Below are 13212 nucleotides of genomic sequence, written 5' to 3'. Positions count from 1 at the left end.
TGCCCTTAGTTCTGCCTAATTTCCTTCTGATGTTTGCCATTGCTCAGCATTATTTGGATGACATGAGGTTTTCGTATTGGTGGCTTTACCTCCTTTCAGCATTGGCTTTATGGGTGGTAGAGTTATGTTGGAGAAAGAATGATTGAATTTTAAAAAATCCTCAGTGTAAAAAGTTGTGTGAGGTTTAGAAAATACATTTAATTAAATTATCAAAATGGCTAAATTTTATTTATACACAATTACAGAAGTTCTATGGATGGAAACAAACATCTGGGTGGACTACAAACAGATATGTCTATATTCAACTAAAAGTGCTTCAATGGGGACTTATACAAGCACAATGATACAGATTATAGTTGGCATCTTTGTAAGCCATTCTGGGAGCTTTTTTTAGCTGAAGACCAGAGTAAAAATGTTTTTCTTAATAATTTTCTGCACACACAGACATGTTAAAGTTGTACATGTTGTTTTTTGGGGAAAAAATCAATGATGAGATTCTGTGATTGCCTGTCACTGAACCATTTTTTCACAAATGGCATTCTTAAAATAAAAGCTGAGATGAATATTTTCACTTTACTTGATATTTTACTTTTATTTGTAATCTTTACATCATTTGCTATTTTTTTTTAGGTGTGGCAGTTTTCACTACTTAGTTCAGAATTTGCGCAGTGCCCAATATTTTTCTAAGCATGGGAATTCAGAATTGGAGGCATTCCTTTCTCTTCCTTTTGTACTTCAGTTTGTTTTGTGCCAATTTTATTTTTACAAGAAACATTTGTAATTAGATTTGTTAAAAGAATCCATGTGTTTGAATGCTTTGTTATAATGAAAACATTTGCATGCTTAACAAGGTTCTTTTCTCCTCTATGTTTTTAATTCAGAAGTTCCTGAAAGGTGTAGGATCTTTGGCAGTCATGGAGTTTTTTGTTTTTTACTCAAAAGCTTAAAGATTTTCCCTCTGTTTTTTAATATGATCACTTTTGATTATTTTAACACATTTTTTTTTGCATCGAAGTTGAGTAGTTGGCTGTCTACTCATCATCCTTAAGGCCAAGCCCCCTCAATTCAATCATACTATAGTACTTTACTGAGCTTCTGTTTACTAGAGATGGCATTATTTTAACTTTCAGTCTAACTCCAAGAAGTCTGAGCCCAACCCCAACAAGCCCTTGCAGTCCATGCAGTCCTCTGTTCGCTTTTCATTTTTGGAGGTAAGCAACTATACTTCTGTTGTTGAAGTTCTCTTCCTTCCACATTGTAGAGGGTGGGGGGAGTAGACAACTGAAGCCTTTATATATGTATGATAGCCTAGAAAATTGGTAGCTTTAAAAATGGTCCTTCCAAAGTAAACTATTTAGTAAGTATGGCAAGATCATATTGGTAGATTCAGAAATGTTGGCAGTGTTTTTGATTAGAAAAAAGGGAAGAATTTATAGATTATTTTCTTATTAATAGGTAATGGGGCAGTTCAGTTGTCATTCAACTTTTCCCTCTTGAACAGCTGTGAAAAATAGGGTGGCTACTTACATATTACTAAAAAAGAGGAAATGCATCACTAAAAAGGAGGGCAAAAAAGGATAGATTTGCATAAAATTTGCATATGCTAATTTATATGTGTAGATGAAAATGTAGAAATAATTATGACAATTTAAATTGAAATCTCACCATAATGGAGAAGTCTGTTACCAGGTGACCTGTGTATCTGCTGAGTCAGTCTGCTGTCCAGGTGCTAATTGTTGGTGGGCCCCTGCGCTCCCTTTTTCTGACTCTTTAAATAGACTTGAACTGGTCAGACCTTCAAACAGAAGACACTGGCAAATACAGGACTGTCCTTTATAAAGTATGTCACATGGCTTATTTCATAGTTTGAAGTTGGCTTGTTTCTACAGCCCATAGTTAAGATTAAACACTGTAAAATGACGTTGTGATGAATAAACAATGAAATAGAACACTTTTGATCCCTTGCAGCTGGAGGAGGGATGGGAAGATCATGTGAGTAGAGATGGGGGGGGGGATATTTGTTTAGTTAACATTTTAATGTGGTCTTATCTAATTTTGCAATTTGTCATGAATCGAAAGTCTGTTACCTTTCAAAATCTGCACTTCTCTGAATTTTGCAGTGGAGTTTCAATCTCTAATAAAAATGCATACAAAATGTGTATGGTATTTTTGAAAGGTGCATACAAAAATGCGTATGTAAGTACATATATATGTATATGTATATATTGTGTTTCTTGTAAAAAATAATGCCTTAAGAGCATTATTTGGAAAATATCAGTATATTGGGCAAAAATGCATTTATTGGGAGAAATGTGCAAAATGTGTGTGGATCTTCATGTGAGCTTTAAAAAAGGTCTTAAAGTTTGGGACAAACCAAATTTAAGATAGGAGAAAAGAGAAACTGAAACTGACAGAATAATCTATCCCTGCATGTGAGACTAAGGCTTGCTGCAGCTTATTCCAATACTTTCAATTCTTGTGACAGATGACTTTGCATTCAATTTTCTGTTCAGTTTATTACAATATATCCCATGCGTTAGTTTAACCATCTTTTCCAGAAATCATTTTGACCACTTGCGCACTGCCCAGAAATGTAATTTGTCCTTTTGGTAGATCATGATTAGGATTACCAGTTCAATTTTGTTTTTGCTTTTTAGTTTAATATTCTGAAATTATGTTCTGTGTGTCTGTGATGTTTTAAGATATATTTTCAACTTAAGACACAATTGGTAGCAGGAGCAACTCCAGCCACTGGGAGTCAGCATTCGAAACCAATTTAGGGCTAATTGACACATACATGCTATATATGTGTATTATGTGAGATCTTGCAGCAGAATACAGTTACAGCCTCTGTTGCAGCTTTGTGTTTGAGGCAAGGGGATGTCCATATACATTACCATACATTTAAAAGCTTTGCTGACACAGGTGCATGCATGTTTGCACTATGGTGAAGTACTAGCATAGCATGGAATTAGAATGAGCTGGGACATGGCATGAATGGGATTTGGGCCAGTGTGGGCTAACATTTCTTCATCTATGATGGGCTAACATTTCTTTAATTTTCTCTGCAGAAATATTCATAGCTAATATTTCAGTCAGGCCAGGTAAATTGTTTTATGGAGGTGATACTGCACCATTGCTAAGGCTAAATTGGTATGAATCTGGTTATGGGAAACTACAGAAGGTACTATGTAAGTGAAAAACACATGTGCAATAAATATGGAATGCTGGGAAAAAGCAGAACTAACACAGATAAGGAATTTCTTGAAGCAAGGATTTATAAAAAAAATCAGATCAGAAATACAGCAACTACAACTCCCTTTTTTGCAATATTTATGGATAAGAAGTATTGTTAACCAATGACATGTAAATATGGTTCCCTAAAAGAATGTACTATTTCTAAAAAGTCACAAGCAATATTGAATAGCATCTACAAACTAATTGATAAACTAGAATCAACAACAAATTGCTATCAAGCTAAGTGAGAAAATGATTTGAGCAGGGAAATAACATCAGAAATATGGAAATAGTTATGGCTCATCATATCCCAGGTGACATTAAGTGCGATTATCAAAGAAAGCTTTTACAATCTGGCTTGTTGATGGTAACTTACCCCTTGCAGAATGACGAAAAAATATGTTGGAGCAAGCAACCAGTGTTGGTGCTGTGGGGCAGCAAAGGGTGATATTTATCATGTCTTTTAGTCCTGTTTAAAAATTAGGAACTTTTGGTTCTGATTTGAAATGAGATCAAAGTAATGACAAGGTGTGACAATTTTCTAGATCCTCCGATTGTACTATTTGGTTAAGCTAGAGAGGATATGTTAGAGAATTAGCCGACAATGAGGAAGTTGAAATGGTTATACATATGGTAACAGCTGCCCTTATAACAATTTGAAGAAGGTTGAATTGCTGCTGCTTAGAGAAGGACTAAACAGACTATGGCATATGGGCTGCAAGATTAAGCTGACAAATCTGATATAAGTTAGAGAAGAGAGACAACAGGATAATAAGTTTATTTAAAAATGGTGTTTGTTTATATCTTATTCAAATATTAAAGTTCAAGATACCATAGATCTATAGATATTGTTCGGAATGATTTTATGTATTACATTTAAGCTGTATTGCTTACTTAGAGGAATATGTATAGGTATGTAAATTACGTATAAATTGACAGAAAAGACATTTCTCTAATATATAGATATGAGAAAACTCCTTTCTATTTCTATGTTGTTAAATAATAAAATAAAATAAGTATTTTAAAAAGAAAAATATTTAGCAGTGAAGTGTTAGACTGTCTATGACTGTCTATCTCCAAAGCACCAGATTGTCTATTCTGCAGTATAACAAGTGTATGTATGCATATAGGACAGGTGTGCCAATCTCCAAGGTGTGTTCTGTTGTAGAAATTCATATCAAATAATGGACCATATTGCCTCTCAAAAGTAAGTGTGCCTGATTTTAACAATGAAAATCTTTAATAATATGTTGTTTTATGCTGTAGATGACAGCATTCTTATAAGCAAAGAAGTTTTTATTACCATACTATTATAGAGCCCATATTGCCATGGGTGCTAGTAGTGGGAGGAGAAACATACTGTTTCCTGTCTTCCTTAGACACCTGGCCAGAGCACAGAAACATACTGTTTGGCTATTATAGCTTGAACTTTGAAATTTTTGGAACTTTTTACTGGACATCCACACTGCTCAGTCTTTAAGAATAAAATTGGTCTGGTAGATCTCTATTAATGGCTATCATATTCTTATATAAGATAAAATATATGATAAACAAAATATCTTCAGCTTAGAATAATGGGTAAGAAATTAATGATGTATATTTTCAGTTATTTACAAATTGGGGTAAATTATGTTGGAATTGCCGTCATTTTAAGAACTCTTTGCAGCATTGTAGCAGTACAAACATATGGAGGTAAATTGATTGACCTGGATGCAGTGGGTACAAAAAATAAGTAAAAAACAAAAAACAACAAGTGAGAAATTTGGAAGCAAACATTTATTTTCGATATTGTTGGTCAGACAGTGGTGTCTTAAAGGAACAAGGATCCATTCTTAAACAGATCAGTAGCATTGCATCCTAGTTATTATTTGTGTATATTTGGTTCTTGTAACACTTCATTTGTTTCTTGTGATGTTTTGAACGTTGTCTCATGTCTCATTCAAATGTCTGTGCTCTTTATTATGCTATGCTAAGCAGTTCTTTGTGCTGCATAGGGAAGTCTTGCTCAGTTCTTACCTTATTTTGTTGTTTATTCGTTCAGTCGCTTCCGACTCTACGTGACTTCATGGACCAGCCCACGCCAGAGCTTTCTGTCGGCTGTCGCCACCCCCAGCTCCCCCAAGGTCAAGTCTGTCACCTCCAGAATATCATCCATCCATCTTGCCCTTGGTCGGCCCCTCTTCCTTTTGCCTTCCACTTTCCCTAGCATCAGCCTCTTCTCCAGGGTATCCTGTCTTCTCATTATGTGGCCAAAGTACTTCAGTTTTGCCTTTAATACCATTCCCTCAAGTGAGCAGTCTGGCTTTATTGCAGCCATATATTTAACAAAAAATATCTTCAGTTTGTTCAGTTGAGTCTCCAGGATACCTGAACAGTAAATTTGCACAAATGCCTATTTTTATACATCCAGAAAAGGGTGATGGTAGTAAACTATGAATAGATGTAAGATAGATTTACCTTGATAGGCTTATTGGTGTTTCAACACAGGAAGTTAGAAATTGGGGGAGGAAAACATGGTGAATGAGGAAAATAAGACAGCAGGATATTGCTTGGTAGCTAGATAAAAGAAAGCATAGTGGTTTGTATTCATAACTATGTCTGCTTGACAAGATCTGAACAGCTCTATGTGTGTGTGGTGGAATTGCTGATTCCCCCAACCCCCAAAGCTGCATCCCACCATGCTTAATTGAAAACTGTTTTATAGGGTCTTCTGACCCTCAGTAGAAGATTTGGAAGTGGTAATAAAAGGCTGCACTGGGAAGGGAGGGAGCTAGAAAAGCCCTATTGCATGTTCATGCAGTTTCATGTGTGTCTGTTTGGATCTTGGCCATTGCTTTAATTATTTACAACTTACCAGTCGATGCCTTGTAGCTGAACGTGTGAATAATTTCCATTAAAAAGTATTGTGTTTGAGATGATGTTTGTTGAAATGAAATGTGTTGGTTGTTGATTTCCAGTGGATCTACTCTAATACCCTCCACTCCCCTAATAAGTCTTTAAAGTCTACAATAACCTAGAAAAGAAAAAAAAACTGAATGATTTGTTCATAACATAAGTTTACCTCTGTAAAGAAAAATGACTGAACAAATAACATACAACACTTAATAACTAGTTAACTGTAGTAATATGAAAGGAACAGAGGCACAGAAATGTAGTAGAGGAAATGCAAGGAAAGGCAAACATTTATCTAAAGCAAAGAATAAATAATGGGGTTGAACAGTCTTTCAGCTCTGGGCTTGCTGGTGTGCTTTGCAGGCAGCGATGGTGACTCATTCTGAGTCTGGAGCAACATCTTGTAAACCAAGTATGAGATAATCTCATGGAGCAGGTATTGTCACTGTCCATCCAACTGATGTACTCCCATTTTTTACCTCAGACAGAAAGTGCTAGTCTAGTGCTGTAGGCAGGATATCAATTTAATAAATAAAGAAGACACAATGGAGGGCTGCATCAACAGCTTTAATTTTGAAACACAGCAGACTTTTAAATTTTATGCAGGGTGTATTCAGTCCTTGGCGAGGGAAGTCACAGAAGGCCTAGAGTGTCTTGCTGTCCAGTAATTGAGAAACTGTTCTGAAATGAACCAAGAACTGGGCTTTTCTGTGGGTTGAAGACTTTTCTCTTTCCTCCTTGTCTTTGGTTACTCCTCAATGAGAGACTACGAAACCTCTGGTCTTGTCCCTTTCTCCACATAGTCTGTTTAGATGTCCAGCCACTCTGGCTGTCTAGCTCTCAGTTCCAGCCTAGCGGAGTCCTAGCAAGATTTAAAAAGTCACCATGGTACTTCAGTTATTGAAAGACGAACATTCGTGTGTCAAAAAGTTCATGGCTATGGAATTCATTTGCATTTTCCTGCCTTTACTTTTGTTCCATTTTATATGCCTACAGTATCAGTGTGAGGCAGGGTAAGAAGTGTATACTTTTGTGTAAACAATTTGATGCATGTATATTTTATATTGCATTGTAAATTAAAGTGAGTCCTTTTTCAAAAGTAGACACTTTCAAATAGTCTTTTATACATCTAACCAAATAAGCATGCAATTCTGCTTTGTTCTGAAATGTGACTTAGGCCTAATCTACACCAAGCAGGATGTTGCACTATGAAAGCATTATACCAAAGACAGAAGCCACACTAAGCAGGATATATCATTATGAAAGCAGTATATGGTATGTGTCAATTGGCCACAACAGTTGTCAGTGCACTTCAGTACCGCTATAAAGCAGTAGTGTGGCTCCTGCCTTTTATATACCACTTTCATACCACTTTCATAGTGCAATATCCTACTTGGTGTAGATTAGGCTTTAGTCTTCCATGACTCTGTAAATTCAAGGAGTTTTGAAGCAAAATTGACTAGCTTTCTAATTTATTTGTACTAATTACTGCTATCTGAAGTGAAAGTTGCTTTAAATATTTACTGAACAATATTCTTTGTTTGCTCACCAAAGATATTACTTTGTTCCCCCCCCCCCCCCCCGTTCTGGTCTATTTTAACATTTTCTTTATTAGTAAAGATTTGCTTGAGCTAAGCAATGAAGTCAACATTATATACTTTTTCATAATTTTCACTCTTTTTTGCTTTTTGAGTAAGATGTAGTTGGTGGTTTTTCTCACACTAAGCACTTTTAGGATTGTCTATAGTTTCAACAGGATGGATAAAACCAGTGTTATAACTATATGCTTCTAGGTTTCAGTTAATGTGTAAGATGCAATTAACCTTTCAGGCAACAGGAAAGTGCACAGGTTACTCTAAAAAAATGTCCTGTTTTCCTTACATAATCTTCTGAAAAATTCAGCTAATTGAACAGTGGAACATTCAAACTCCAAATTACATATTATGGATTGGGTATTAATGGTTCCATGGATTTATGAATAAGATTGGTTATCCCAAAGGATTTGGGCCCACATGATGTGTAGCTTAAAATATATGTGTTTCTTCTTTTGTTGCTCTTACCTCCAGAGAATAAATTAAATGCTTTTAGAAAGGGAAGTCTTAAAATAGGTAGTAGTAAATTGCAACCGCTAGAGGGTGTGAGAGGTTAATCGGCATTAGGGTAAAACAGAAAGGATTCTTCACTTTAGTTCCTCTCATGAATTTGGTTGACCATAACTAGTCTCCTTTAGAGGTCCTATTTTGAGCTGTGATGTTTAATAATATATTTCCACAAACATGTTCAAGTACAATATGATAAACTTTAATATCATCTTTACACTTGAACAGTAATAGATGGAATGAGATATAGCAATTATTAATAATAATTAGCACAGGAATTAGTGCTAAATACTTTTTAAATGACACTAAGATGGCAAACACAGATACTGGGATCAGCACTTTGAGTTGGGCCTGACATGGACTGGCAGCCAGTGCAGCATGAAAACCACTGGCATAATATGATTTCATTGGCTGGTCCCCATTAAAAATCTTGTTGCTGTGTTTTGGAACAGCTGAAGTTTCCAGACTGTTTTCAAAGGCAGCTTCATGTACAATACATTGCAGTAATCCAGACAAGAGGTTATCAGAGCGCATGGATAACTGTAGCTAGGCTATCTTTGTCCAGATAAGGGCATCATTGGTATATCACCCTAAAGTGATAAAAAGGTGCTTCATGCCACTGAGTCCACCTGTGCCTAAAGTGACAGTTCTGGATCCAAGAGTACCCCTAAACTATGTACCTGATTCTTTAAGGGGAGTGCAGCCCCTCCAAAACAGGTTGAACGTGGCTTGGGACCACAATATCTGACAGAATGCCTCTCCTGACATAAACCTACTTGTATACTTTGCTCAACATCTAAGGTCCTCCTCTGAGTGTCTACTCCAAGGGAAGCTTGGAGGATGGCAACAAGGGAAAGGGCCTTTTCGGTGGTGGCCCCCCAACTATGGAATGATCTCCTGACGAGGCTTCCCTGGCCCCAACATTATTATCTTTTGGGTGCCAGGTCAAGACTTTTCTCTTCTCCCAGGCATTTAACAGCATATGTTATATAAAAAAAAGTTTTAACTGTCCCCTGGATAGTTGATATGTAGTCTGTTTTTAAGCTTTTTATGGTTTTAAATTTTGTATATTGGTTTTTAAATGTTCAATGTTTTTTAATCTTTGTAAACCGCCCAGAGAGCTTCAGCTATGGGGCGATATATAAATGTTAATAAATAACAACATCACCTAGCTGGGCAGACAAACCACCCACTAACATTACCTCTGTCTTGTCTGGATTGAGTCTCAGTTTATTGGCCCTTATCCAGTGCATTACCATGCCCAGACATTGATTCAGATTGGCGACTGCCTCACCTGGGTTTGATGAAAAAGAAAGTTAGAGCTGGGTGTCATCCGCATATTGATGACACCTCAGCCCACACATCTGCATAACCTTACTTAGCAGTTTCATTTAGATGTTGAACACCATAGGGGATAAAATGGAGCCGTGTGGAACTCCATAGCATAGTTGCCAAGGCACAGAGCAATAATCCCCTGGCATCACCTCCTGGAATTGGCTAATCAAGCATACTGAATCCAAATGTGATGGCTAAGAGTATGAAGTTGGCAATTCTGAAGTTGAAGCTGTGTTTGCATTGGGACTAGTGAGTGGGTGAAGTATCAAGGTACTTCGAAGTGGAAAAAGTATGGGGTGTGTAGCTATAATCATTAAATAGTTTCTCCTGCCCCACCCTGGATTCTGGCTGTGGGGCTTTTGTTTGTTTATTTTTACTTTAATGAAAGGGGTGGCAGGCCTCAGGTACACTTACCTACTCTTGGTCTGTTTCCCCCACCCACGGACAGAAATCTTAACTTTCCCAATTACAATAATGCCCTTGGCGATGTGAGTAGGGTCAGGTCTGTTAATTACACATATAGCTTTTAGGATATTTGAGCATAGCTTTCCCTGAAGTCACTTTCCTTTGAGCTAAAAATATTTATTAATTCATTGATTTTAGATATTTAGAGAATTAAGTAGCATGCCCCGTTTCTACATTTCCTATAAAATGAGCAGATTCATACAAATACGTTTTGGGAGGTGTGTGGGCGGATAGATAGGTAAGCAACCTAAGTTTCTGCTTTGGAGGTGGCTGGTGATCACAGGATGAGTAGGCATCAGTGAAATGCTTCCGAATGTGGAGAAAATATGTTTACAAGTTCCTGCCACTACCTCTAATTTGGGTGAGATGGTATGTTCGAGCTTTCTTGAAAGCCTCTTACTGAAATCCTTCTTTAAACTTTCCACTACAGATACATATTTCTTACAGAATATTAGGAATCACTGATATATAAAGAAGAGGAAGTATTTTCTTCCTTTTGTGGTAAATGAGATCCCAATTTCTTTCTCAGTCCCTCAATAACCAGTAAGATGAGATCAACAGTGATAGGTTTAAGTCCTGGAAAAAGTCTCTGAAAGATGAGCTCATTTCTAAAGTTTCTCGGGGATACAATTATGTAGTCTTTTAGTTCTGTTCTTTATTATAACAAAAGGATGAAAACGGAAATATGTTATATTTAATTAGAGTTCTAAATTAGAATTGCATGCTAACATTATAAACAAGAGAATGATCAAAAGGAACAAGCATTACAACCCCCCCCCTTCTGCTGGTTCTAAATGGTATCTTCCAAACAGATGACAAAGTACCTTTGGCTGAATCACACGTACAGGGACAGGGTTTTTAGTAGAACGGGAGGCTAGAAGGTATTGTAATTTTTATTTAAAGCTTAGCAGCGTACCCATCTGAGAATTTAGAGAGAAAAGGAAAGAAGTATTTTTAACCTTTGAGAAAAGAAAGTTTTTTTTAATACTAAGGAAGCCTAGAAAACCCAGCTGCCTTGCTATGCTTTAAAACTACATTGAGTAGAGTTAATGTTTACATTTTCAGTGGGGAGAAGGATAACCAAACCAGGATTGTTTTCGTCTCCACCTTTTTGTGTTCCCCTTCACTCCCTTTTGAACTATTAGTGCATTTAAAGGAAGAATATGGATATGTCTGATCCAAATTTTTGGACTGTCCTCTCAAACTTTACATTGCCTCATTTGAGAAGTGGAAACAGGCTCCGTCGAACACAAAGGTAAAGATTAAATTCAGGAAACTTTTATACCTACTTGTTGCCTTTGTTATAAAGTTTTAAAAATGTAAACAATACTTGACCAAATCCAGTTGCCAAATGGCATGTACTGAAGGTAAATACTACTTCAGTACTTCCTGGTTCTTTGTTTGAGGTTTCATGCTACTTTTAACACTTCGTACACTATAATTAGCTTGTGGGCTTATGGCTACCTTAAATATAGGAGTGGGAAGAAAGTTTCTGTATTTGAATTAATATACCAAGGGAACATAATCATTATATTTTATTGTTCTAAATATTCCAAATAACTATTTTATTAAGGAAGTTCAAGTTTAAATTCAAGTTCTATCAAATTTATATTTTTCAGAAAAAAAGTTTCTGAACTTCAAAAAACAAAAGTTGACTACCTGCCACTTTATTAATAATATGATGTTTTTGTTTCTTGTTTTTCTAGTAGATAATTTAAAAGTAGGCAGAGAAGTTTGACTTGTAAGTAATTTATGATTAGAACTACATGGATTGAAATTATTGTGTCAATCTGGCACATTTGTTTAGTAAGGTGTCTGATAACAGGATGCGCTGAGTAAATGTTGATAGTATTAAACAAACAAACTGGTGTTTGATCTGTTTTTCTAAACAGTTTCAAAAGTATGTACCAATTGGCCTGTATTTTCCTTAGAATTTGTATATATACTAATATTAAGGAACTTTCATGGAATGAAAACATCCCTAATTTCATTCAAAACCAGTAACAGAATAATAGAGGAGATCTGAAAGTATATTACTTTAGTGTATTCGTAAGTACAAGAGTTGATAACAAAAATAGGAATATGTTAAAATGAACAAAATTCTAATTAGAAAAGAACTCGCAAGTGCCTTAGTACTTAGGCCAGTGTATGTGATTTACTTACGTGTAAACAGTCTGTTGCATTGTTTGGAAACTTTGGTTACAATCGCTACCCACTCATCCACACATGTACTGAACCTAATGTTAATAGATGCAGTTAGCTTGGTACAGGACTGCACACATTACACTTGTAATTTAATATTGCCCACTAACATCATATCTGTGACTGGTACTAAAAAGATTTGCTAAGAATATCATTTAACTCTTCCTTGTTTCAGATGTAGCTTTATCTCTTATAATTATTCAACTGTTTCTAGGATTTCTCTCTCTCTCAGTAGTTCTATACTTCAGTTTACTTGCTTGCTCAGAATTTTAATGCTAATTGTTTGCATATGTTTTTGTGTAGAAACTCTGTAGAACTATAAGAAGCTTTTAGAGAAATGAAAAGGTGAGACTCAACACCTCTTTTCAACAGGTTCATATTACTATGCTTTGGCTATGGCCCTTAACTTTGAGATAAAGTTCAACATTCTTTATGTACCTGAAGAGGTATTCTAAAAGGCCTGCTTTTTCTTCTTAGAAGTTTTAAGTGGTAAAGCTCCCTTTGACTTTTAAATTTGCATTTTCTGATGAATGAAACAACCTTAAAATCAGCAAAAGAAAAGAAAAGGTGTTATCAGCTTTCCCTGCCCTCTCATACGTGTGTGATACAAGGCAGCTTGAGTAGCAGATGGATCTCTCTTTCCTAGAGTGAAATGTTGCTGGGCAAGTGGCTAACTATAAATCTAGCATTCAAGATGTTGGAGCCAGAAAGAAAGGTATGTTGCATTCTATCTCCTAACTCTAGGGCAAATGTAACATTCCAAACCAGGTTTGGGGATCGGAGCATTTCATAGGTTTACATCAGGAGTGGACAACTTGTAGCTCTACAAAGGTTTTGGCGTACAACTCCCATGATCCCTTACCATTGGATACGCTAGCTTGGGCTGATGGAACTTGTAACCCAAAATCTCTGGAGGGCCACAAATTGCCCTCAAATGGACGTGCGCCCTTATCTCTTGATCACAAATTCTTCCATGCTTTCC

General features: G+C 36.2%; 1 protein-coding gene across 3 annotated transcripts in view; it reads left to right on the top strand.

Moving 5' to 3' along the window:
• Nucleotides 1–13212, top strand: part of MAST4 (microtubule associated serine/threonine kinase family member 4) — a 242288-nt gene that overhangs the window by 118667 nt on the left and 110409 nt on the right. Inside the window, exon 1 of one of the 3 annotated variants that reach the window (XM_063127993.1) lies at nt 10629–11283. The exons of the other annotated variants lie outside the window; for them this stretch is intronic. Within the exon in view, the coding sequence (XP_062984063.1) occupies nt 11192–11283 (92 nt within the window). The 5' untranslated portion in view covers nt 10629–11191. Of the gene's footprint in view, nt 1–10628; nt 11284–13212 lie in introns of those variants that run through there. 3 annotated transcript variants of the gene reach the window in all.

This window comes from Elgaria multicarinata, chromosome 6 (assembly GCF_023053635.1).
Source record: "Elgaria multicarinata webbii isolate HBS135686 ecotype San Diego chromosome 6, rElgMul1.1.pri, whole genome shotgun sequence".
In the NCBI taxonomy this organism is placed as follows: Eukaryota; Metazoa; Chordata; class Lepidosauria; order Squamata; family Anguidae; genus Elgaria; species Elgaria multicarinata.
This window is presented reverse-complemented; position numbering and strand designations above follow the sequence as displayed.